The sequence below is a fragment of the Lygodium microphyllum genome, chromosome 30, assembly GCF_053477565.2.
Source record: "Lygodium microphyllum isolate KBCC chromosome 30, Lygodium_microphyllum_v1.1.10, whole genome shotgun sequence".
Classification (NCBI taxonomy): Eukaryota; Viridiplantae; Streptophyta; class Polypodiopsida; order Schizaeales; family Lygodiaceae; genus Lygodium; species Lygodium microphyllum.
In genome coordinates this window covers 8,836,215-8,863,495 of record NC_141164.1, presented here as the reverse complement: position 1 = coordinate 8,863,495, position 27,281 = coordinate 8,836,215, and the positions used below count along the sequence as shown (strand labels likewise).

The window sequence follows — 27,281 nt, the reverse complement described above, 5'->3', positions numbered from 1 at the left end:
GATAAATTAATATTATTACTTCTAACATGAAAGTATTAAAAGTCCCAAAAGGAGTACAATAACTTTCCTTTTGCTGGGTATGAAATACGAAAAGCTGAAAAGCAGGAGCTTTGAGGGTGGCTGCTGTAAGTAGCGTCTTATAGACCCAAGGAAGAAAGCCTAAAGGAATTGGCTCCTCCATCTTCCTGGATTTGCCTAGAATTTTCCCAAACAGCCCCTCAAGAAGTAATAGAGTGTCATAACAAGGCTTAGGGTATTCCACCTAGATGATGATGATGATGATGATGATGATGATGATGATGATGATCATCATCATCATCATCATCATCATCATCATCATCATCATCATCCTCCTCCTCCTCCTCCTCCTCCTCCTCCTCCTCCTCCTCCTCCTCCTCCTCCTCCTCCTCCTCCTCCTCCTCCTCCTCCTCCTCCTCCTCCTCCTCCTCCTCCTCCTCCTCCTCCTCCTCCTCCTCCAACATTGACATCCATGGTTGAGAGGGGGTTCTTACTCTTGATTTACAAGTTTTGACATTGTCTTCTTGTTCTAGACATCGCCATCCCTTCTCTGTGTATCTGGCCCTTTGCATTGCAAGATCTTCATATCAACTTTGTAAAAGGGTGCTTGGGCAAGTGAACAACTTTCTCTAAGAGGGACATTGTCTAAGTGGCATCTTGCTGCATGAGTGTTCTCATTTGCATTGTATAGCACTCTTCTATGTATCTTACTGAGTCAGTGTGCAAAGCACCCGTGAGCACCTTACTCATTTTAGATCTTGATTAGTCTCCACCTTTTGTTCAATCACTTGCGTATGTCTTCACCATTATTTCCTCTTTGATACCCCTGTGGGTGGTTAGGTAGTTTACTTATTGATAGGCATGTGAGCTAACCATCCATTTTCCATCAAACATTATTGAAGAAAATTTGGGGTTTTGGAAAATTTAAAATGAAAAAAAAAGCCCATAAAAATAAATATGTCGGCTCTTGAGGGAATATCACCATTGTCTTTATAGGCTTGATAGGTTCTTGAGTGGCTGATGAGCACCCATTAACCGATGCTTTGGTTTCCTTGAGTGGGACCTCTCGGGGTAAAATAGAGGTGCTTGCTCATCACCTCTGTAGTCTTGGTAGGCCATTGGGCAGTTGACATGCACCCTTTGTCAAATCCCTTTGGGGTGAGACTACTAGGATGAGTGTAACCAGCCTTCCTCCTTGGATAGGGTGGTAAATAAACTAATTAAGCACTATTTACATCAATTAATAAATTCACAAAACTGAAAATGCACACTTTACCATATAATCTTGGACATTGGATACCCTGTTGGCCCCAAAATTGGCACCCCTTTCGGTATTTATTGAACTTAATTGAAGAAGAAGTTGATGTACAATGGGATTCTTCCAATCCCTTTCGGTATTCCAACTCCCCTTGCTATCCAAAATGACCAGCAAGTCTTCAATCTGATATCTCCCTTGATTCGGGTAGTCAATTGGCCTTCACTTGCTTTGATGGAGATGGAAAATGCCCCAAATTCATTGATTTGCTGGTCCCTACACCTCAATTTGATTGAAAACAGCATCAGTCTTATTGAATCGAAGTCTTGGAGCTTCCAATTTCTTGCACGCTTCTCGAGGCTGCTGCTAAACCCTAATCTGCAGATTAGGGTTTACAGCAAAGAAATCTGAAGTTTCTTAGTCTCTGGTGATCTCAATGCTGTAATCTTTGGAGCAAGGCTATAGAAAGGCTAGGAGATGAGAGAGAATACTGAGGAGAGAGAAAATTCAGACTTTCTTTATGAAGAACTAAAGAAAATCTGTCATTTATTGCTGCTGTCCTGTCTCAACAGCTTGTAGATGCAAAGAATTGAAGAAAATTAGTAATTTATTACTGCTACCCTCTCTCAACAACCTGTGGATGCTCTCGTCTATTGTTGATTGGTCTTCTCCTATCCCTGGTTGCCTCAGAAGGTCCTGCAATGCCTGCAAATTAGACCAGCAGCATCTCCTCTCTTTCTCTTGCAGGGGCTGAATACGCTAAAATGCCTTTGTTGAGCCTCTAAAGACGTTTTTGAGTCTTGCATGAGCAATTTTTGTTGAGATATCGAGCTCCACTCGTGATATGCCAGGGTGACCGTTGTGCATTTATGTCACCGACTTGTTAGCTGCAGATGCGGTTGGTACACCGCCTATGAATAATAGCTAGATGACAACTATCCTTATCTACTCTAGTTCGTGGCTCAGTTAGTATGTCACCTTAGTTAGTTGAGTTTGGTTTGAGACCCATATATAGGGTTCTTCTATTTCTCTGTACAAGAGTTCTTTTGGCTTACACAACTAAGAAGAGGAAAACTGTTTTCAGCCTCCACCTTTGTGTGTATTCCCCCATTGTGTAAGTGAGAAAGCTACAAGTGAGACTCCTTCCTTTTCTCCCACAATCTTGACATAGTATTAGAGCCTGGTTTGTGGTAAGGAGCTCAAGAAAGTAAACCAAGTTCATGGTGTTCTGGTAAGAGGACCAGTGTTGCTTTCAGTTTTCGAGTTTGGGAGCAAGTCTCTGTAGGTAGCACAGCCGGAAAGTGCAAGAGTGCATTGTCTCAGATTGAGACGCCCTTCGCGGTGTAGTAAGAGGGCAATATATGCTGCGGGATAGGGCTTTAGCCCTAGGTTGCCCTGTTTTTTTGATTCGAGGCCATTTCGGGGCCTGTTTTGGAGGCAGAAGTTTTCCGCACGCACTCAAGAAAAGGCCCTGTTTTTTGCTGTGCGACCACTGTTTTACAGGTCGGGGAAAAGTTACCGTAGAAATTGCATTGTATGCCTGTGCGCAGAGACATTGGGAGTTACAGAATCATCCTTGTTGCCTATTGATGCAAAATCGTCACTAGGAAGTGACTGTGTGGTCAAATACCACTTTTATCAGCTTTGCAGATTTGCCCTTGTGAGACTGAAGCTGTGTTTTTTGCAGTGACAGAATTTTTTGCAGTGTTCTGTAATGGCATCTGATTCTCTTTTACAGATTGTCACTGAAAAGCTTGACAAGAACAACTTCCAAGCATGGAAGTTTAGAATGACGAATTTCCTTATGGGAAAAGGATATTGGAAATTTGTTGCAGGAAATGAAGAACAACCAGTTCTTCTTGATGTTCCCAATCAACAACAAATGCAGGCATTTAAAGGATGGCATGAGAGAGCCAAAAAAGTTATGTACTGGCTGTCTATCAGTATTTCAGACTATGATTGTGCATATTTAGGATGCAAGTACGCCAAAGGAGGCATGGGATACTTTGTCAAAAATGTATAGCACAAATACGCAAGCCAGGAAAATGCAGCTCAAGCAAGAGTTGCACAATATGCAAAGAGAAAGTATGAGCATCAATGACTACCATATGAAGGTGAAGAAGATTGCAGATGCACTTGCTTCCATTGGGTCGCCAGTGGAAGACGATTTAGTTTCTGTGACCTTGAATGGTCTAGGAAAGTATTATGCACAGTTCCGAACATCCATTTCCGTCCGTGAAAGATTTCCTGATTTTGAGGAGTTGATTGCTCTTCTAATTTCTGAGGAGCAGAGAAATGGTGGTGCATCTTCTTCAGGAGGAACTTCAAAAGAAGCTGTATTCTACTCAAATGTTGGAAGAGGTAGAGGCAGAGGTAGAGGAGGCCGATCTGGAGGCCGTGGTAGAAATCAGAATATGTAGCAAACTCAAGAAAACCAGTCCTATGGAGGAGAATGTGGTAACTCTAGAGGTAGGGGGAGCCAAAGAGGTCGTGGTGGATGGCAAAGAGACCAAAATGCAAACAGCAATGTTGAATGCTACTACTGTGGTAAAATGGGTCATATAGCTAAAGTGATGACAGAAATGAGCATTTGTTTATGATGCAGTACATGAACAATTCTGTGACAAGTGCAGAAGAAAGCAACGAAGTGTGGTATGTTGACTCAGGTGCGTCAAACTACATGACAGGTCATGCAGAATGGATGCAGGATGCAAGAAAAATGGAAAAACCAGGATTTGTGGAGATTGGTGATGATACTGCACATCCTATTGTGCAGATTGGAAAAATTCCTTTGTCTATGCAGGATGGGAAAAAGAAACACCTGTCGGATGTATTTCATGTCTCGAATATCACCAAGAACCTGGTTTCTGTTGGTCAAATGGTTGAGCAGGGCTTGCAGGTCAGATTTAATCCTCATGGATGCTTTGTTGAGGATATGAAAACTAAAGGTCGCTTGATAGCAAAAGGAAAGAAGAAGGGCAGAATGTTTACATTGGATGCAGACATGCCTGAATTGAGTGCAGCAATGTTTGCACATGGGACCGATGTAGTTGTAGATATTGATATCTGGCATAAACGCATTGGTCATGTTAATGTACAGTGACTTAAATCAATGCAGGCCCAAAAAATTGTTGCAGGATTACCTAAATTCAAGGTTGCAGAAATGCATAAGGTATGTGAAGCTTGTCAATTTGGAAAACAGACAAGGAAACCATTTCTTAGACATGTTCAAGAAAGTAAGAAGCCATTGGAATTAATCCACTCTGATGTGTGGACTACTAAAGCTGCATCTATTGGAGGCTGTCATTATTTTATCACTTTTATTGATGACTATAGCAGAAAAGTTTGGATGTATTTTATGAAAAAAAAAGTGAAGTGTTTGGGCATTTCAAAACTCTTAAAGCTATGGTTGAAAAAGAAACAGGCTTGCAAATAAAATGCCTAAGGTCAGATGGAGGGGGAGAGTACCTCTCAAATGAGTTTGCAAGGTTCCTGCAGGAGCATGGCATAAAGCAGCAATATTTATGTAGTCATACCCCACAACAAAATGGAATTGCAGAAAGAAAAAACAAGCATATTGGAGAGGTATCTCGTGCCATGCTCAACGAAAAAGACTTGCCAGATTTTTACTGGGCTGAAGCAGTTGCTACAGCAATCTACATAATGAACAGGACTCCCACTGTAGCAATACATGGGATGACTCCAGAGGAGAGGTATACTGGTAGGAAACCAGATATTTCTCATTTGAAAAATTTTGGTTGCATTGCCTATGTTCATGTGCCAGATGAGTTGAGATTCAAATTGGATTTAAAAGCTGAGAAGTGCATCTTTATTGGTTACTCTCTGTAGCAGAAAGGGTATAGATGCTATAGCCCTTCTACTCGTAAGTTTACAGTGAGCAGAGATGTTGTTTTTGATGAGACGAGTAGCTGGTATTAACCAGTAAATGTGATTGATAATGTAGATGCACAAAATGGTAATGCTGTATAGAATTCACAGCAGCAGTCACAAGATATTAGTGGACCTGGAGTGTCCTCTAGCAGTGGTTCACATTCTTCGCTATGGACAGGCAGATTGAGATTATGAGAATCTTCTCAAAGCAATGCAGATAGTGGTATGCAGGTATCACGAAAAGGAAAAGAGAAGGTAGATCAGCCCATGTTTGATGTGAATACAGGTCACTCTTATGTGGATGGTGAATCCAGTGGCTCAAAACAGAGCATTGATGATGAGTTGGGTATTCCTTTTGTTGTTACACTTGGAGTAAGGAAGACCAGGGATGTTTTGAGAGCACCTGGAAGTGAGCCTACTTTGCGCAGATCTACCAAAGCTAGGTATCCTGTGGATAGGCTGAAATATGATGGATTTACAGCCATTCACTATGCCTATATAGTCAAAGTGATACAGGAACCAGAATCCACTTCTTTTGAGCAAGCCATGGGAAAAGAAAAATGGGAGAAAGCCATGGATGAAGAAATGGATGCCTTGGAAGCAAATGCTACCTGGGAATTGGTACCTTTGCCTGAAGATAAGAATGCAATTGATTGTAAGTGGGTTTATAAGGTAAAGCACAATGCAGATGGCTCTGTGAACAGATACAAGGCAAGATTAGTAGTCAAGGGGTATGCACAAATATATGGCATTGATTATGAAGAAACATTCAGTCCGGTTGCAGGGATGGCAACCGTAAGAGCAGTCATTGCTATGGCTACATCAAAGGGATGGTCTTTACATCAGATGGATGTAAAGAATGCCTTCTTGCATGGTGATTTGCAAGAAGAGGTCTATATGGAGCAGCCACCAGGTTATGTGCATGCTGTTCATCCTGAGTTTGTTTGCAGGTTGAAGAAAGCCTTGTATGGCTTGAAGCAAGTACCTAGAGTATGGTCTGACAAGATAGGACAGTATCTTGTCACTATTGGCTTTCAGATTTCCAATGCAGATTTCTCACTTTATGTGAAAAAAACAAAGAAATTTATTATGATTTGCCATTTATGTTGATGATTTGATTATGACAGGTGATAGTGATGAAGATATCCTTCATATGAAAATGCTATTGAAGCAGAAGTTTGAGATGAAGGATTTGGGAGAGTTACGTTATTTCTTGGGCATTGAGGTGATTAGATCACCAAGTGGGATATGGCTCTTGCAGAGGCAGCATGGATTGGACATGCTGTCTAAATATGGGATGACAGGCTGTAAGCCTATTTCAGTTCCTTTGGAGCAGAATGTGAAGCTGGGCGCAGATGCAGGTGAGCTTCTAGAAGACCCTACTATGTACAGACGCATAGTAGGAAGTTTGATTTATATGACTATTACCAGGCCAGATTTGAGCTATGCTATTGGATTGGTAAGTCAGTTTATGCAGGCTACAAGGAAACCGCATTTGGATGTGGCTAGATGCATACTCAGGTATGTGAAGTCCATATTGCAGTATGGACTATTTTATGAGACTGGGGTTCAGATACAGTTGCATGGATACACTGATGCTGATTGGGCTGGTGGTACTTCTGATAGACGATCTACTAATGAATATGTGTTCTCTTTTGGGAGTGCTGCAGTCACTTGGAGCAATAAGAAACAGCCTACAGTTGCCTTGTCGAGCACAGAGGCTGAGTACAGGGGTGCAGCAATGGCTACATGTGAGGTAGCTTAGTTGCATAAGCTACTTTATGATATGCATCAGCCTACAGATGTTCCAATTGTCATTTATTGTGACAACATGAGTAGTATACACTTGGAAAATAACCCAGTCTATCATGCTAGAACAAAGTACATTGAGGTGCATTATCATTATGTGCGGGAGAGGGTTTTACTAGGTCTTATTGATCTAGTTTATGTCAGCACAGAGGATCAGGTAGCTGACATATTTACGAAGGCATTGGGCGCAGAGAAGCTGCGCAAGTTCAGAGACCTGCTTGGTGTGCAGGAATTGGGGTTGAGCTCGAGGGGGAGTGTTGAGATATCGATCTCCACTCGTAATATGCCAGGGTGACCGTTGTGCATTTATGTCACCGACTTGTTAGCTGCAGATGCGGTTGGTACACCGCCCATGAATAATAGCTAGATGACAGCTATCCTTATCTACTCTAGTTCGTGGCTCAGTTAGTATGCCACCTTAGTTAGTTGAGTTTGGTTTGAGACCCATATATAGGGTTCTTCTATTTCTCTGTACAAGAGTTCTTTTGGCTTACACAACTAAGAAGAGGAAAACTGTTTTCAGCCTCCACCTTTGTGTGTATTCTCCCATTGTGTAAGTGAGAAAGCTACAAGTGAGACTCCTTCCTTCTCTCCCATAATCTTGACAATTTTGACAAGTGGCAGCCTTACCAAATGGTTTTTCCAACATTATCCATAATTAATGATTAATTTTCAGTCTTTAAATACTGAAAATTAATCTAATAATTAGTTTAGTGCCTTGAAAAATAATATGATTGGCCAATAATTAAATTGGCTAGACAACTTCCATTCTCGAGTGTCTCTACGCTATCTTTGACCAATCAGATTGGTGTTAGGTACCATTAAGCGCTATTTCTCTAGTGTCACCAACTGACACTTATGGCCAAATGAATGATTGACACTAGATACCACCAAGTACTTATGCGGCATTACTTATAGTAACTTTTGCCTTTGATATCCCGTGATTTTCTTGGGTCTAGGGCTCATAAATTTACTCTAACCCCAGCTACACCTCACATGTGCAACATTTACTTAACCATGTGATTAAAAATTAATCCACATATTAAGTGAGGTTTCAAAAATACATGTCCTCATGACAGCCCTCTCCCTTAAAATCCTTGCAATTGTCCTCGATTGCACTGCCAGATGCATCAAAAGCAAAATAGCGGATTGGAATTTCCACAAGGCATCATAGTTAACACAACATTGTGCACTATTGCTCAACCATTCCATATGTCCAACACATGCTGAAAATTACCAACCAATCATACCATAACGTAAGACTCACAAAGAATCTCAAAAAACATTGCCAGATTATCATGTGACATGTCTATTTCTTATGAGCTCAACTCATCTTGCAAAGCTAAACCCTAGCATAGAATAACCAAGCATAAACCATGGCTAAAACATCAATGGCAACATAACATATGCTGTCGTCCATGGAACCAGATGTAAATCATTGAAAATTGAGCATAATTTGATCATAAACTGATCACTTGCTGATCTGAGAATTGATTACAAACTGTTGTAAATGTGACCCCAAACTAATTACAAACTCATTGCAAAAACTGATGCAAAACTGATCCCAAAAGTGACCATAAACCATTCTCAAGTTTATCAAAAATTGAGCTGAAACTGATCAGAACTTTTGTCTCAAAATTGAGGCAAAATGCATGCCAAATTGATCATAAGCTGATGCAAAAGTATAGTTTCAGTGCCCGGGTGAAACTCATACTCATTTGCATACATCTTATAGTGACTAGTACACTTTTAAGTAGTGATCTCATGGCAAACATACTGTCAGTGCAGTACCTTGGATGCATATTGAATACATCCAAGATCCACTACATACGATAGCTATCCATAACTGAAGGAGTGGAAGTGCTATCTCCCCTTGAGCATCAAGCAATACCCCGGACCCTTGCTTTGCTGAACCTAATGGAGCCTGAAAGTCGGCTCTAATTGAAAGGCATCTAGGTAAAGTTGCAACAATTAAGGTGTGAGAGTGCGCAACGGAAGAGGAAATACGAACACGGAGGGAGAGAGAGAGAGAAAGCAGAAAATAAGGAAGAGAAATCTGCACTGACTGAAATGAATGTTGAATACACTGAAATGGACTGATCAGTCCCTGCACGCAGCCCACAGCATCAGTGAGGGCACCAGATCAGGCTGATGACGATGGCACCACCACCACGGGGGAGAAGGAGTGTCGGAATCTGCAAGAAGACAACTGACCAAGTGGGGAGCGGGGCTGCCAATAAATAGGCAACGGACAAATCCTAACCCTAACCCTAAAATGGGCGCAAACCCTAAAATGGGCGCAAACCCTAAAAGTGCCCTAAAATGGGCGCCCCACAACAGTGACCAAAAAGGTGTCTGGGCAGCCAGTGGCTGCCCACTAAAAGAGGCCAAAAAGAAATACACAACCTAAGATAGCCAGTCAAGAGTGACTAGCCTCCCCCATCATAACACATGACAGACATGTCAGAGCTCCTAATGTCCTCGTCTGACTCAGACTGAGGCTCACAGGCAGGAGATGACAAGGCATGACAAACATGACTGCTAACACTCCCTCTCAAATCGTGGATGTGGCTGAAGGCCGAAGAAGAAATGGATCCGGGGATGGCAAGAGGAATGCCAATGTCGATGAAGTCCGTCGAAGTAGACTGCCGCTGAAGGAGCTCCTCACGATCCTGGAAAGCCCCCTCTAAAACACTAGGGGCCAGGGAATCCACAGCCGCATCATCGAGATCGTCCCCCTCTGAAAGGGATGGGGGGTACGAGGGAACCACCGGAGGAGAAGGTGGGGGATGGGAAGGAACCTGTGGAATAGAAGGTGCACAAGCGGGAACGGGTGTAGCAATAGACTGCCTCAGAGGACCCTGCATCAAAGAAGGGGAATGGAGCCTGTAAAGCCCGCTCTCCTGCCAACCTGTAGATAAGACAGCTCCTGTAAAAGAATCCTCAATAACAACGGCATGCTCGGTGAAGATCACTCGTGTGCCAAGCCTCGTAAGGCCATAAACTGAGAGGAGGGGAAGGCCCAAGTCCGGAACATGTAGGGCCTGTGAAAGGAAGCTCGTAGGTCGGTCTGTAAACAAAGGCAATGTGCCAACACCACTAATAGGCACCGATAAAATGTCACCAACAGTGACTGAACCCGCTGATGGACGGAGATCCTGTAACAAATCACCTCGGGGAGTCATATGACTCAAAGCATCACTGTCCACTAACCAAGGCTGCGCAGAAGACACTGCAGCCATGGAAGAAGGATCCTCCTCCAAAGCATGGATATGAAGGAACACTGACTCATGGGTAACGGCTGGTGTAGAGGTAGAAGAAGGCTCCAATGTAGATCCACCCTTCGCTCCCGGACGAAGGTGAGGGTACTTCTTTCAACATTTCTCCTCTGGATGTGTCCCTTTCCCACAGTGTGGGCACGTCGGTCTCTCTGAATCTGAGTCAGAGCCTGAAGAACTATCCTTCTTTTTAGCCTTTGACTTCTTCTTCTTCTTCTGTCCTCCCGAACCTGCAACAAAGGCTCTAGTGGAGTCGGATCCACTAGCACTGACCTCTCTGAGTCGCTCGTCATGCTCCAAGACAAGCGGGGATAGCTCCTCCCATAGAAGCTTCTCACGGGTCCTCGATGTAAGAAGGCTGGTGTAGAAGACATCAAACCGAGGCGATGGCAGCTGAGTCAAAAGAATCATAGCCATGTCTTCAGAAGATATCGTCCGACCGAGGGATGCAAGCTCATCCCTCATATCCTGTAATGTGTTGATGTGGTCCTTCATGGAAGGACTATCATCAATAGCGAGCATCCGCAACTTCTTTTCGAGAGATATCCGGTGGGCAAACGTCTTCTGTTGATAGAGAGACGCTAGCTTCTGCCACACGTCTACTGCAGTCTTCAACCTGTGAACATGAACAAGGACAGAATCCTGCAAACTCAGAAAGAGGAAAGATCGGGCTCTAGAATTGAGCCGATCCCATAAGGCTGCACGATTCATAGATGTCCCATCTGCGGGATCCACCATAGGCCGGGGAATTGGAACAGAAACAAGCTCCCAAAGATCGAAGGAGTCCAAGATACACTCCACCTTGCAGGACCATAGAGAAAAGTTGGAGCCATCCAACCGGTCCTCTTTGGGCAGCTGAGGAAGTACGGGTACCTGTACAGGGGGTACCAAAGGCTGCATCTTTGGCCCACTGGAAGGGGATCGCCGAGATACATGAATAGAAGGGGGATGGGAACGAGGAAGAGACTCCATATGACGATCCTCGCGATAGAAATCACGCCTCCGTTCAGATGAGTGTCGAGTCAAAAGCTCGTCATCTGAGTCATCAAAGCCTGGAAATTGGTGAGAAGACATCTTCCAATATGCAAACACCAAAACACAACAAGGGAAGGTTGCCGGTGCCGAAACACAAACACCAAAAGCTCCTGAGCTGGCCGCCTTGCACAGAACGCAAGGATGATGTCAAACGCAAATGCTGACGATGCAATCACCACAGAAAAACAGCCGCCTGCCTGAAAACGCAGCCTGGGAATAAGTCGCCAGCAGGAAAAGAGCCGCCGGACGATGGAACAACAGCCAGAACAGCAAGGCGCAGGCTGGAAGGGTGTTGCCCAGCTGGAGGAGGGCCGCCCAGGCTGAAAACGCAAGCAGGAAGAGGTTGGTGATGACGTGGCAGCCACTGGAGAAGGCGCCAGCAGCAAACGCAAATTTGTTGACACCAAAACAGGCCGCCCTGATCAAGGAGATGGTGCAGAGGATGACGCCTCAGTTGTTGGAGACGTCTTGACCAGCAAACGCAGAGTTGTGGGTGTTCTCCCGCGTAAGACTCAGCTCCGTGTACTCTCAGTTTGGCGATGATACCATGTGAGAGTGCGCAACGGAAGAGGAAATACGAACACGGAGGGAGAGAGAGAGAGAAAGCAGAAAATAAGGAAGAGAAATCTGCACTGACTGAAATGAATGCTGAATACACTGAAATGGACTGATCAGTCCTTGCACGCAGCCCACAGCGTCAGTGAGGGCACCAGATCAGACTGATGACGATGGCAGCACCACCACGGGGGAGAAGGAGTGTTGGAATCTGCAAGAAGACAACTGACCAAGTGGGGAGCGGGGCTGCCAATAAATAGGCAACGGACAAACCCTAACCCTAACCCTAAAATGGGCGCAAACCCTAAAATGGGCGCCCCACAACAGTGACCAAAAAGGTGGCCGGGCAGCCAGTGGCTGCCCACTAAAAGAGGCCAAAAAGAAATACACAACCTAAGATAGCCAGTCAAGAGTGACTAGCCTCCCCCATCATAACACATGACAGACATGTCAGAGCTTCTAATGTCCTCGTCTGACTCAGACTGAGGCTCACAGGCAGGAGATGACAAGGCATGACAAACATGACTGCTAACATAAGGATGGTGTGCCAAGTCATCCTCTTCCATCCATTTGGCATCCATTGGTGAATAATTCTGAAATTTCACCAAGTATCTTCTAGAAACTTTATCTTTGACTTTTTTTTCCTTATGTGCCAAAATCTACTCGGCTATCAAAATCTCATCCAACTCCTCAACCTCAGGCTGAATTTCAACAGACGTATCCTTTGGCACATCACCATGAAAAGGCCTCAACAAATTGACATGAAAGGCATTGTGTATCTGCCAATGTGGAGGTAAATTCAGCCGGTATGCCACATCGTTGATCTTCTCCAACACTTGAAAGGGCCCATAGTATCTCATGCTCAACTTCAAATACAATCTTTCTCTTCCTTTCATCTTTTTCAGTCTTGGCTTTTATAAAACGCAACAACACATAATCACTCTCTGCAAATTGCAAAGCACGTCTGTGGCGATCAGCTGTCCTCTTTTGCTTTTCTTGCGATCTCTGAATTGCATGTTTTATCTTTGCATAGGCTACATCCAAGTTTTCCACATAATGATCAGCCTTAAAGTTCTTATCCTTTTGCACAATAGGTGGTACCTTCTTACCACCCTTAACCATATTAAATGGAGCTTTTCCCATAGAACTATGCGCTATGTTGTTGTTAGTAAACTCAACCAAGGGCAGATATTACTCCCACTGTGTCTTGTGGTCTGAAATGTAGCACCTCAAAAGATCTAACAATGTGGAATTTGCTTCCTTAGAGTGACCATCTGTTTGCGGATGAAAGGATGATGAGAATATCAATGTGGTATTCATATTCTCAAACAACCCCTTCTAAAATAAACTGGTCATCTAGGGGTCTCGATCACTAATGATCGACTCTAGAATACCATGATACTTAAAGATGTGTTGCAAAAACAATCGTGCCATGTGATCGGCCTTTATTTTCTTCATTGTCGGAATGAAATGGGCTTGTCTTCTAAACTTGCAAATGATAGTCCATATCCCATCATTCACTATAGGTGTCTTAGGAAGCTAAAAAATAAAGTCCATTGCAATGCTCTATCAAGGGCTATTTGGAATAGGCAAGGGTTGCAACAAACCCGACATCTTTTGCCTATCATGCTTTACCTTTTGGCATATGATGCATGTCTTAACAAACTGTTCTACATCATGCCTCAAAGATGGCCAATAAAAGAAATGCTCCATTGCCTTGACTGTGGCATCAATACGTGTATCCTGCATATGGAGGAGCATGGCTTTCAGTGATAACTCTAGGCCTTAACTACTTTGTAACATGCAATCGTCCATGTATCATTAGAAATCCATCTCTTATAGTACAAAGTGTTCATGCCTTTGGCCATTGCAAAGTTGATCATAAACATTGGCAAAGTCCAAATCAGCAACATATTGCTCTTTCATGGCATCCAACTTATTCCAAGTTGTCATGATATCCACCTCAAAGGTACTTGTCAACCAATTCGATGCAAACATTTGCTTGAATTGTACCCATGTTGACGGTGCTCTACCTTGCATCAAAAGAGTAGACTACCATTGTAATGCAGTCCCTTTTAAGGAAGTAGCTGCCTTTTAAATCTTAGAGGACACCGTGAAGTTTCCCCCTGATTCGGCTGCATCAAACTGCTGAATGAAAGTCAAAGCTTTCAGTCTATCTCGTACACCATTGAAGGGCTCAAACTTCATTGCTTTTCCACCCTCATCATAGTTTTTTACTGCCCTTTGGGTGTCAGGTTGTCATACACTGGCTGTTGCAAAAAGGGCGCATTTGCTGAATTTACATCAAAATCAATGCCAAACAGAGCATTTGCATGGCCAACATTCATTCCTTGAGCCCCATAAGCATTCGGGGGTGCAGATGCAGTACTAAACATACTACTTTATGTCCCAGGCATCAAGCCAATGCTACCATACATAGAGTTTTGCATATTTCTAGACATACTTGAATACATTGGGCCTTGCACACCATGCATTGGTTGTTGCATATCATAGGGATTTGTGATATACATTCCCGTATGCGGTCCTTGTCCAACCATAGCATGAAAAATCATGCTTCCACCAAAATATCCTCACTACCCCATCATAGCATGCATGCCCAATTGTCTAAAATCCATTGGATTGACACTTCCGTGAAGTCCTTGTGTTTGCATTCCTTGCCTCATGGGTACCAACCGTTTTATTTCATTACCATCTTTGGGAGCCTCAAATAAAGGGTTTGGCATTATCTTCCGTGCATCTTGTTGTCCCGAAGGTGTAGAGGACGTCTTCTTCTTCTTGCATTTGCTATCCTTCTTTGGAGCATTCAAAAATCGGGTAAATTGAGGATCCTTTACCAATCCAGCAAAGGGATTTGGTGCTGTTCTCATCCGATTCTTGAACTGGTCATCAAATTCCTCTTCACTTTGTCGGTCATTATTGGATCTCAGTTGGGGACGTACAACAGTTCGAGAAGTGAGAGTGAGAGTGATGGCTTGAGTTAGAGAGGGAGAGTGAAAGTACAATTAGATTTTAGTGTACCAATAATGTGTTGGTACACAAAGAATAAAATGTATTTATACTTAGGGCATGTAAGGGCGCATTCACATGTACATCTAAATAATGTGCATGTACTATACACGGAGGTCAAATGGGCCTTTATCCCAACAACCTCCCACTTAGGTCCGAAGTGAATCTCTAGCTAACTCCCACTAGTTGTATGCAATACTCATGCTGAGCGTTGCTTAGACTTTTAGTGAGAACATTTGTAGGGTTGTCATGTGTTTTGATCTTGGTCAATGTGATTAAACCATCTTCCAGAATCTGTCTAATAAAGTTATATCGCACATCTATATGCTTTGTGTGTAAATGATACATGCCAGACACACAACACTCTGGCTATCACATCTCAAAATTGCAGTATCCATAGACATGCCGAGATCCTTTGCAAGCCTTCTCAGACATATAGCTTCCTTAGAAGCTTCAATAAAGCTGATATGTATTCAGCTTCAGTAGCACTTAGTGTGACAATGTTTTGCAACTTGGAACACCAAGAAACAGCCCCGCCAACAACTGTAAAGACATACCCGCTGGTGGACCTACGAGTGTCCAAGTCACCTGCCATGTCTGCATCACAATAACCCTGCAAACTAAGTGCGCCTTGCCCATAGCAAATACACTTTCTTTGTGTACCCTTTAGGTATCGAAGAATACACTTGACAACCTCCCAATGTGTTTTGCTAGGATTTGACATAAACCTGCTAACAACTCTCACTGCATGAGCAATGTTTGGACGAGTAGCAATCATAGCATACATAAGAGAGCCACAAGCTGATGCATATGGGACTCCCTTCATAGTATTTGCTTCCATGTCATCTTTTGGGCTGTTGGCTTTACTAAGCTTAAGATAATGAGGTAAGGATATCCCAAAAGGCTTAGCTTCAGCCATGTTAAATCTGTCCAGTACCTTTTCAATGTACTTTTCTTGAGATAAAAACAACAATTTCTGCATTCTATCTTTGCGAATCCTCATGCTCAAAATATGCTATGCATTCCCCAAATCTTTCATGGAGAAAGCTGATTTCAATTGATTTTTGAGAGCATCCAAGCTAGTCTTTCTTTTCCCAGCTAGCAACATATCATCCATATACAAAACAAGTATGATGACGCTAGCATTTGTATCCTTTTTCATGTATGATTTGCATGGCTACGTGTAAAACTATGAGATAGCATAAAAGTGTCAAACCTTTTTGTACCACTGCCGTGGTGCTTGCTTCATCCCATACAGGTTGCGTTTTAGTTTACACACCATCTGCTCTTTTCCAGGAACTACAAGGCCCTCGGGCTGTTTCATGTAAATTTCCTCATCAATGTCACCATGCAAGAAAACTGTTTTTACATCCATTTGGTACAACTCTAAGTCCAATACAACAGTGAGAGCAAAAAGCACACGTAGAGTGGTCATCTTCACAACAGGTGAGAAGACCTCTTGCAAGTTGATCCCTTTCTGCTGTGCATACCCTTTAGCAACCAGTCTTGCCTTGTACTTGGGTTTCCCATCAATAGTCTTTACTTTGAAAACTCATTTTTTTGGAAGAGGCTTTCTTCCTTTGGGCAACAACGCAAGATCCCAAGTATCATTTGCATATAGAGATTTAATCTCTTCTTGCATAGCTAGCTCCCACTTATTGCTGAATTCGCATGACTTGGCCTCTTTGTATGTAAGAGGCTCGCCCTCATCTGTAAGCATCACATAATGCAAGGAGGGGTCAAAACTATGTGGTTGCCTTCTTACGCGTGTAGATCTGCGTACCCAATGATCAACATTTTCAGGAATTGGGTCTGTATTTTCAGCATTTATTGGCTGCTGTAGGCCATTTTCAGCATGCTGTTCATGCTGTACAGCATCTTCATTTTCATTACCAGTACCTGCATTTTCATAATCAGGAAGTCTATCTTGCTGTCCATGACCTTCTTATACTCCTATTTGCTGTCCATCATCATCTGGCTCAAAAATAACTGGCTGATCATCAGTTTCAGCTTTTGGTACAGCACCATGAGGCTCATTTTCTGAAGTAATAGTTGGCTGCAAATTCTGAAATTTGACATTTTTCATATCTTTAGTACCTTTCAGCAATTTTGCCTTATTAAACACAACATTATGGTTGTGAATAATTTTCTTGGACTGAGGTAACCACACCCTGTAGCCAAATTCACCCTCATCACCATAGCCTATGAAAATGCCTTTGGTTGATTTTGGGTCAATTTTGTTCCTTAGCTCATCTCTAACATGCACAAAAGCATCACAACCAAATATGCGTAAATGGTCATATGAGGCCGATTTGCCAGACCAAACCTCCCCAGGGATGTCATTATTTAAGGACCTGTTTGGTGAGCCGTTGTAAATGTTAACTGCGGTTTTGAGTGTCTCTCCCCAAACTCATGAGGGAGATTAACAGTGGACAACATGCACCGCACTCTTTCACATAAAGTCCTATTATATCTTTCAGCCACCCCATTTGAAGAAGGGTTGTAAGGAGCTGTAAGCTCCCTCTTAATTCCATGCAAGTCACAAAAGGACTTGAATTCGGTAGATGTGAACTCACCCCCATTATTAGTTCTCAAGCATTTCAGCTTTCTACTTGTCTGAGTGGTCACAAATGCATGAAAAGTTTTAAAAACAACAAACACTTCACTTTTCTTTTTCAATAGGTATACCCAAATCTTTTCGGAACAATCATCAATAAAGGAGACAAAAATATGCAGCACCACCCATTGATTTCATGGGCATACTACATACATGAAAATGCACTAAGTCCAAGGCATTGAACTTATGAGAGACACCAGAGTAAAAGGAAATTTTTATTTGCTTTCCAAAGTGACACTCATTACAAAAGTCAAGTTTAGAGCCTTTTCCATCAACCCTCTTCAAAGGGGTAAGGACATCAAGTCCTTTCTGGCTCATATGGCCTAATCTCTTATGCCATAACTCCAAATGACAGCCAATTTCAGCAACTGCAAGAAACTTGCCATTCAAAGCTTTATAGTGCAAACAATACAAAGTGCCCTTCTTGGTTCCTTTTGCAATCAGCATGGAATCCTTTTTCACTTTTCATAATCCACCACCAAACAGTGCAGTGTAACCATGCAAGTTAAGCTGACCAATAGATAGTAAACTTTTTTTAATGCTAGGCACATATCTGACATCTTTCAACACAAGCTCTTGACCATTGTCTAAAGACAAGTGCACAGTGCCAATCCCATCAATTTTGCAAGCATGGTTATTTCCCAGATACACCTTTCCATAATTGCATGCATTGAACATAGCAAAACACTCCAGGTAAGGAGTTACATGGAATGAGGCACCAGAGTCTACAATCCAAGTCTGAGTGACACCATCATCAAACTGACAAAAGTGCATCAATCACATCAGCCTTGGTAATTTGCATATCCTGCATGTGACATACAAGGGCATCATAATCAACTGAACTCTTGACGTACAATGCATGTCCTCACAAAATCATCTATATCTTGTTTCGAAGCCAGCCAATAAAAGAAAGTCTATGATATCATCCAAGTCTCAATGCCTTGCATGTGGTGAATGAATTTCTAGCATAAATTTAGGCCTCATTTGCTTTGTCTCAAAAAGACGACCATGCATTCTAAGAAGGTTATCCTGGAGTGTATAGTGATCATGTGTCTAACCATTAGACAATTGATCATAGATCCTTGCAAAATCCTCTTCCTTTTTATCTCATGTAATTCATGATGATAAGCAATAGACATAGTTGAAGCTTGTGGTGTAGAGGTTTCCTTTTTTTGAGATATCGCACCACAATTCTTAGGAAGGTCACCTCATTTAATGTGATAGTAAACATAATGAAAATGAGGATGGAAATGGAAACACCAAAAATTTGGTGCTTCTCTAAATATGGTCAGGGTTGACATAGAGGCTCCTGTAGAGTTTACTGAGATAAAACATTGGCTGCATGATCAGAGGAGATGAACAGATTCTGAATCTGCTGGGAAAGGGTTTCTTTTTTTCTGTTGGGGAGAAAAAAGCATGCCCCTGGCCGGGGGGGGTGTGTGTGAAGGCATAGGGGTGCTGAAAACAATAAAAAGGATAGGAGGAGAGGGGAGGAATGACAGATAAGAAGGAGAAGAGAGGTGAAAGTAGAGGAGTGGAGAAAACAGGTTTCCCTTTTGATCCTCATTGTGTGCTTTCTTGAATCTCTTCCATATGCATGATAACAGGACAAAGTTTTCTGCAAGAAGAGTATCATGCAGAATTTCTTAAAAGTGCACCAGACAGTTAGCTGAAACAGAAACGATCGACAAATCAAAGGCCACATCTGAACAGACTTACTTACAGGATTCAGTACTTAACGTTGCAGGAATTATTGTACAGTTTTGACTGTGTATTTGATTCAGGGAAGTGTTTGAACTGGTCTACACATGGATCTGTATGTGCAGATCCAAGCCCCAAATGATGGAAAGGGTCTGCTGTGATTTCAATAAAAAGACATGGCTTTGGCAACTTGACTATGACACCACTGCTACAGAGATCGGTACAAGGGTGAACATGCTTGTTTATTTTGGTATTTGGATTGTTTCATGCAGATATTTGGCAATGGGCAGAACTCAGTGGCTATGGGGACGCACCATCTGCACGGGATTTTTCTGCTGGTGCTTCCATTGGCAATGGAAAAATTGTGATGTAAGTTAATAACTTATCCCCCAATCATTGCTCCTGTACACCACATGGGAACACCAAACATGAGCTCTTTTTGTATATAGCAGCAAGTGTTCGAGGTGTACTCACTTTGTATTTAGCATAGGAACAATATTTTATAATGCATAAGGTAGCTTAGTAGGTTACTTTTTACTGCTGTACTTGAGCAACTTATGATTTTGCTCCAGAGAGATTTTTTGACTTTTCTCCAAAGTAAACTTTCTCCGGAGACTTCTTGGACCTTGGCAGATCCGGTCTGAACCTGCCTTAAGAACTGCCCCTCTAGAGAATTTTCCTCCATACTTTTTGTTTGGAGACTTTTTGAGGCAGATTGGACCTGACTTGCAAGACTGCCCCAGCCTAGAGATTCGTGGGCAACAGGTTTTTAGGAAATGTCCTCCACCACTCCAAGGTCTCCACATATTTTATGAAGATCTTTCGGCCTTCCACCCCTCTTCGGCTATAAAAAGAGAGGGAAGGTGACCAATGTATCAAGCGATCATTTGTGCTGATAGAAGTGCACTCTTTGCAAATTTGTGTACCTTTGTCTCTCTCCACTGTAGGCGTTACCAAGCGAGTCTTGAAGAAATGCTTTAAACGTAGAAAACACAAAACCAATCGTATGAAAAAACACAAATTGATAAACATAGAACATGGTTAGGGTTAGGGTAACTCAGAGACAGCGAACACAATGAATAATGAAGCGAATGACTATTGAATATACAATGCTCATGCAGTTAACATAGAATGCAGTGAATATTGAACCTCGATCTCTCGTATCTCTTGGATCAAGCTAAAGGTTATGAGCTAGCGAGTGTGTCGTATTTTCGAAGGATCCTGAAATGCAACAAGGTAGCCTCCGAGTGTTGAACAATAGCAAAGACAGCCAGAGAAGTTGGATCTAATGGAAACAGGTAGTAGGAGAGAGAAAAAACAACAAATGGAAATTGTGGAGGAGAGAGAAGACCTGGCAACTGTGCAAAACAAGCAAACGCAAGCTGACTATTGATGTGCGACAAGTGAAAAGTGGTGGTGACAATGCAAATGTTGATGAAGATTGCTAGAGGAGAGAGATTGACTGCAAATGTAAGTAGGATGACAATGGCGACTGGATGCAAATGATGGTGATAGGTCTCGACAGCAGGAAACAAGTTTCGTGACAATGGCGATAGCTCTAGGAGGTAGGCAATAGGTGAAAGAGGCTGGAATCAAGTGTCAGATAGATGTAGACTGCGACGGAAGGCTCTAACCACAATGTCCTCCGCGAATGGGTGTGGGAAGTAGAGATACGACTCTTGAAACCTGCAAAAATGAGAGCTAACGGAGAATACACTAAGGGGAAGAAGAGACAAACATGGTCCATGGAGCCATGCCAATTTGAGAGACTTAGACGATCTTCATGAGGTTCCTCTCATGAAACACCGTGCGCAAGAGTGATCCAAGGGATGTGGGACGGAGTCCATAACCAGAGATTGGATATCCTTGCGTTTGAAAGGTCATATGGGGGGGTTTATGAGTGTTCGAGGGTAGTGAGGGGGATGCCCATTACAATCGTCCCAGTGCCCAAAGTGAAAGGATGTGGTAAAGTGGGGGTATGCAGAAGGTATAGTATTAAAGGGTGGCATCTCCCTAATGATGCACCAAGAGGTGGAGTGATTGGAGGGTAGGTAGATGGTGGAATAGACAAACATGGCCCATGGAGCCATGCCAAATTGAGAGACTTAGACGATCTTCATGAGGTTCCTCTCATGAAACACTGTGCGTAGAAGTGATCCAAGGGATGTGGGACGACAGTCCATAACTAGAGATTGGATATCCTTGCGTTTGAAAGGTCGTATGGGGGGGTTTGTGAGTGTTCGAGAGTAGTGAGGGGGATGCCCATTACAATCATCCCAGTCTCCAGAGTGAAAGGATATGGTAAAGTGGGGGTGTGCAGAAGGTATAGTTTTAAAGGGTGGCATTCCTCCTAATGATGCACCAAGAGGTGGAGTGATTGGAGGGTAGGTAGATGGTGGGATAGACAAAGAGAAAGTGTTAGGAGCAGAGATGGAAGATCCAACCCCTAGTGTGCTTTGAGCGGAGGTGGAATGTAATTCAAGATCTTGGAATAAGGATGTGAGTAGATGAGAATGTGGAGAAGATAGTGGTGGGATGGGAGGGAGATGAGAAGTGTGGTTTACTTGCTCAAATGAAATAGATGCTAGAGATATACTTGATGAAGGGTGTTTTCTTTGAGAGCCTCCTCTGTTAAAGTTAACATACCGGAAATCATTCGGATCTTGCACAAGAAAAGAAGGAATAGAAGAGGGTTTTGGCTTATATGACTCAAAAGGGTTATATGAATCTGACATAAGGCTTGGCTGAGATAAAGGAGATGGATCGTCTAACGTGTTGAATGTCGTAGTCCTTCCAAGATCAGAGAGATGGCTAGTCTCTCCAGTCAGTCTAGATGGAGCAATAGCACTCGTTGAAGGAGTGTAAACCGAACTGTACGTGATGCACAAGTACTTCTCAAACTCCTGATCTGTAAGATGACCAAAATGAGAAGAAGAAGATGGTAAAGGTGAAGGTGTATTTACCTTCTCCTCGAGATCATAATGCCTTCTCAGAGCCTCCAATGAAGGAGAACCATGATAGGGTGTCATAGGATTCCTAGAAGAAGGTGCTTGAGACATTATGAGTAAGAATCGAGTCTCGTGTGAGTCTTGCACAAAGACTAGCCTCCACAATTACTGCAAGGATACTCTTTAGAGGAGGACTGGCTCCGACACCATGTGAAGATATGCTAGGGTTGCACTGAGAAAACACAGTATGTACAACCAAGACTAAAACACAAAGACTTAGACAGAGACAAGCAAAACTCAAACCCTAAATGTAAAATGCAAAATGCAAAATGTAAAAACTTAAAAACTCAAACATAGAGACAAATATAGAGAGAAGAAACTCTGAAGTGAATGAATGCTATAAATGAATGTAAGAGAGTACAGAATGCCTAAGGGCAAAGCAATGCAGTGTTGGAGAGTGACGTCCATCAAAATCATATCTTGTAGAGGCGATCAATTGCCAAGACCCACGGACCGCTTATTGTTTCAAGCGTTCCAAGCCGAGCACTAATGGCGCTCTCTCACATAGCTGACGCGCTATCCATCTCTACAAGTGTAGTGAGCTTACCTCCATGCCCGATCGAGTTGCCTTCTCTCTCGAGCACTCAGGTAGCTCCACGATCTAAGTGCAAGCTTCAAGCAAGCTCCATCCTCAAGCTCCACGCTCCAAGCTCCATCGCCGCAAGCAAGAGAAGAGAAGAGAAGAGAAGAGAAGAAGAGAGGAGAAGATGGAGAGCTTCTCCACCACGGTTCCTCACCCTCACACACTCACTTCCTCACACTCTCACACTCCCTCTCTAAAGTACAAGCTTAAGCAAGCAAGAAGAAGAAGAAAAAGAAGAAGAAGAAGAGGAGAGCTACTTTTGGCCATACACAAGAATGCGCTTCTCATTCACTTTTCAACTTTATATACAAAACCCTAAATCTCTTTTGGGCGGTCATTCCCTTATCCCCTTTTTTACATGGGCGGCGATGGCCTAGGCTCTTTTTCCCATTGTCCTCCTATCTTCCTAGCTTCCTTCCTACTGCCCATCTACCTTTACAATTTGCATGGGTGAGAGCCCAACGCTCTTAGAATAAATCATGGTGCGCCTTGCGCTCTTTTATAAAAGTATTGACATGCGCTTTTTCTTATGGGGCTTTCTCCTTGATTTAGGACTTTTGTGTACTTCTTGTGTTTCCAGATTCTTCTTGGTGCGCCTTCGTCTTTTGTTTCACTTTTGCCTTGGCCTTGTCTTTCGCTTTAGATTTTTCAGATTTTTCATCTTGTTCGTCTGAGGGTTAACATTACCCCCTTCCTAAGACCCATGAACCGCTTATTGTTTCAAGCGTACCAAGCTGAGCACTAATGGCTACCTTTTACATAGCCGATGCACTATCCATCTCTACAAGTGTAGTGAGCTTACCTCCACGCCCGATCGAGTTGTCTTCTCTCCCAAGCACTTCTGTAGCTCCACGATCCAAGTGCAAGCTTCAAACAAGCTCCATCCTCAAGCTTCACGCTCCAAGCTCCATTGCCGTGAGCAAGACAAGAGAAGAGAAGAAGAGAGGAGAAGATGGAGAGCTTCTCCACCACGGTCCCTCATCCTCACACACTCACTCCTGTTAAGAAGACTGCTAGGGTTTGCACTAAGGACACACAGAGTGTACGACCACGACAGAAACACAAAGACACAGACACAGACACAAAGGGCAAAACTCAAACCCTAAATGCAAAACTCAAAACTCAAACCTTAAACGCAAAGCTCAAAACTCAAACACAAAAACTCAAACACAAACAGAAGAAGGGAGAGAGAGAACACAACTTTGAAGTGAATGAATGCTGTAAATAAATGTAAGAGTGTACAATGTGCTCAAGGGCAGAGCAATGTTGGAGTGTGACGTCTACTGAAGACGGATCCCAAGTCTGTGACCACCAGTCGGAGTGTAGGAGTGTTGAATAGTGAATGACAGTAGGCTGGTCACTAAAACGCAGCAGTCTGGAGGCTGGAAACTGGTAAATGCAGCAGTGTACCACCGGTCGGGGGTTGGAAACTGTGCACAGTCTGCTGTAAACAGCAGGCTGAAAGTGTGTTTGAGAGTGTCAGGGCTTGCAACGTTGAAAACGCAGGCTGGCTGACCCTGGAGATGATGGACGGCAGGCTGAACAACAGTGTGGGACAGTTTGGAGCAGTCGCAGTAGCTGAGAGCTGTCGCCTACAGCAATGGACAGGCTGAAGATGATGTGGCTGCAATCGATGATGGCTCGACAACAGATGGAGGCAGGCTGTAGGTTGGAAACTGGGCGCCAACAGCAGCAGAGGGTGTGTGGGCTGGTGTAACCTGCAAACAAGGATGATGACTGAATGGGGGCAGCCTGTTTATTTATAGATGTGGAAGGGCGTCCCAAAAATTAGGGTTTTTACTAAACTTTCTCGAACCGCTCCCCGTTTTAGGGTTTTCACTGAACTCTCTCGAACCGCTCCTCGTTTTAGCGTTGTACTCTAAAAGAGCATTTTTAGTGTGTTTTGGGACTGTTTAAGAGGCTAATTAGCAAGTAATGCATATTTTAGCTCAACACTCCCGCTCAGGCCCAAAATTGAGCCGAAAGGTTAGGCGAGCCATTGTAATGTTGATGCACCCCAAGGCGTTCCACCCCAAAGCAGTCAAGGCATCGGACAAAAGGTGCATGTCGGCTGTCTAGTGGCCTACTAAGACTACAGAGGCGATGGTTATCTTACCAAGGGAATCCAAGTAGTCACCCTAGAGAGGACAGGGCATCGGACAAAGGGTGCATGTCAACTGCTCAGTGGCCTACCAAGTCTTACAAAGGCAGATGGAACCACATTGAACTTTTTTTTTTTTTTTGAATAAGTATGGTAAATTTTATGGGATGCGACCGATTGAGTAATAGTGACCCAGAAGACGGGAGTAGGGAGGGTACACCCAACACATCACAAAACAGTATAAGCTAACCCATCCACTCAAGGTGTCGATGACGAGGAAAAATAGGTGATGAGGTATCCATGTGATGAAGAAGGATGGTGGTGTGGTAACAACAGCCGCCGGTGGAAATAGCTTCGGATCCGCTCAAGAGGTGCTCTGCACAATGAGATGCAAAGTATGCTACATGCTGAAGAATGCTCATGCAGCAAGTGTCACTTGGACAGTGTCCCTCCTCATGGAGAAATTGTTCACTTGCCCAAGCGCCCTTGTACAAAGATGATGAAATCATGCAATGCAAAGGGTAAGGTACAACAGGGGGGAGAAGCCGATGTCGAAGACAAAGTGCTGAAGCCTGTAGAATACCAAGAAGGGTAGGAATCCCCTCTCAACCTGGATATAGATGCCGAAGAAGGAAGAGGAGCCTGATGTCGGTCTCCGTGTGGTGCCGAGAACCATAAGGAATGAAGAGGAGGAGGAAGCATCCCAGCTGGAAGAGCTAGGTAGAAGTCACCGCCATGATAGCATCAAGAGAGATGTTGCACGATCCACCTCGGGAGGGGAAGCCCCATGCTGGTAGAAGAGCAAAACTCCAAGGATGATGAAACCATGAAGGAACGACGCACATTCCAAGTCTCCAGCCTAGGTAGGACTGGGCAAACCTGCATGTTAACCCTACATTGAAAACAAAGCCTACAAAGGAGATCGAAGTCTGCAATCACAGAGGTCAGTAGTGAGATGCTCCAAAAACAAAACAAAACAAAGATGAAAAAAATGAAGGAACAAGTGTAAAGATGCAAATGTGTATGTGTGTGTGAGTAAATGCAGTGGAAGACTTAAAATGTAGAGATAAAAATTCTATGGGCCCAACTCTAAGAGTGTGAAAAATGAATGCTAGACTGACCTAGGGTATCCGAAAGGACCTAGAGACATGCTAGTCTAAGAAGGTGGCCACCATCGCGTACGTCCAGTAGTAGGGCTCTGCCAAGGGAACGTCTGACGAGGTAGGGAGGAAGGTGAGATAGATGCATGAAGTGCAACGGGATTGGAACCTGCAGACCAATCAATCAATCCTTCAGGAGTAGAGAAGGATGGGGGCTGAGGCTATCCAGGTGCCACATGTCCAGCAGTCGCTGTGGGGGTTGGAGGAGCAGATCGAGCAGCAGCGGAAGGCGTAGCCCCATTGGACTGTGAAGTCACAGCGGTCTGCTGAGGCTTTTTAGGTGGAAGACCTTGGGCCTTGGAGTGACACTCGTTATCCACATGGCCTGCTCTCTGACAGTGTGTGCAAAACCGGTTTTTCTTAGGGAGTTGCTACCAAATAGGTCTTGATTCTTTGGTTCCATCGGAGGAAGAGGAGTCACCCTTTGATTGGCTTGCCTTCGCATCTAGTAAGTTCTTGCCATTGGTGGTTTTCCCTCCTGAAGAAGAAGCAACCAACCCCCTCTGCTCTAAATAAGGCTGTGATGAGGATTTCTTGTGGACTTGATCATGTAGCCTTGCGTAACGCAAGAATTGACACTCAAACTCGTAGAAGGTTGGCAATCGAGGTTGGGAGATGATGTGTTGAATGAAATTGAAGTATTTTGCGGGCAACTTATTCAAGAAGAATGTAACCTGATCGTCATCTGACTTTGGAGAGCCAGTAGTGGCAAACTTGGCAAGTAACCGCCTATAGTCAGCCAGCTTGACTTTTAGATCATCCCCTTCCTTAAGGGAGAACTCTTGAAGCTCAAAGTCGAGATTGATGCGCCGAGTACGATCACGAGCCGCATAGCGGTCGAGAAGGTGACTCCAACGCTCTGACACGAGCAGGAAGTGCTGCAACTGAGAGTGAAACTCAGGAAGCAATCCCTACATCAGCTCAACATTGGCTGTAGCATTGCGGACTCTCCATTGACGGATGTAGTCAGGGTGAACTAGTCAAGGGTCCGGCATAGAGCCTCAAGGGTCCGACATGGAGCCTCAAGGGTCCAGCATAGGCTCTAGACCAATGACGAGTTCCCAAAGACCTTGAGACTCAAGCACTTGTTGCATGAAATTCGACCAAGTATTGAAATTTGACCTGTTAAAACGTGTCTTATCCATGAAGGCATTCTTGGCCGTTGCAACAGGAATGGTAGTGCTCAGAGATGGATAGTGTAAAAAAGTGTAGTGGGGGTAGGATGGGGGAGTGGAGTACACTT

General features: G+C 43.6%; 1 protein-coding gene across 6 annotated transcripts in view; it reads left to right on the top strand.

Annotated features, from left to right (window-relative positions):
* LOC148009536 (Galactose oxidase/kelch repeat superfamily protein) overlaps positions 1-27,281 on the top strand; it is a 173,040-nt gene that overhangs the window by 15,051 nt on the left and 130,708 nt on the right. For all 6 annotated transcript variants that reach the window (XM_087672467.1, XM_087672463.1, XM_087672469.1 and 3 more), the window contains exon 5: positions 19,459-19,555. In XM_087672467.1, the coding sequence (XP_087528593.1) occupies positions 19,459-19,555 (97 nt within the window). The remainder of the gene's footprint in view (positions 1-19,458; positions 19,556-27,281) is intronic.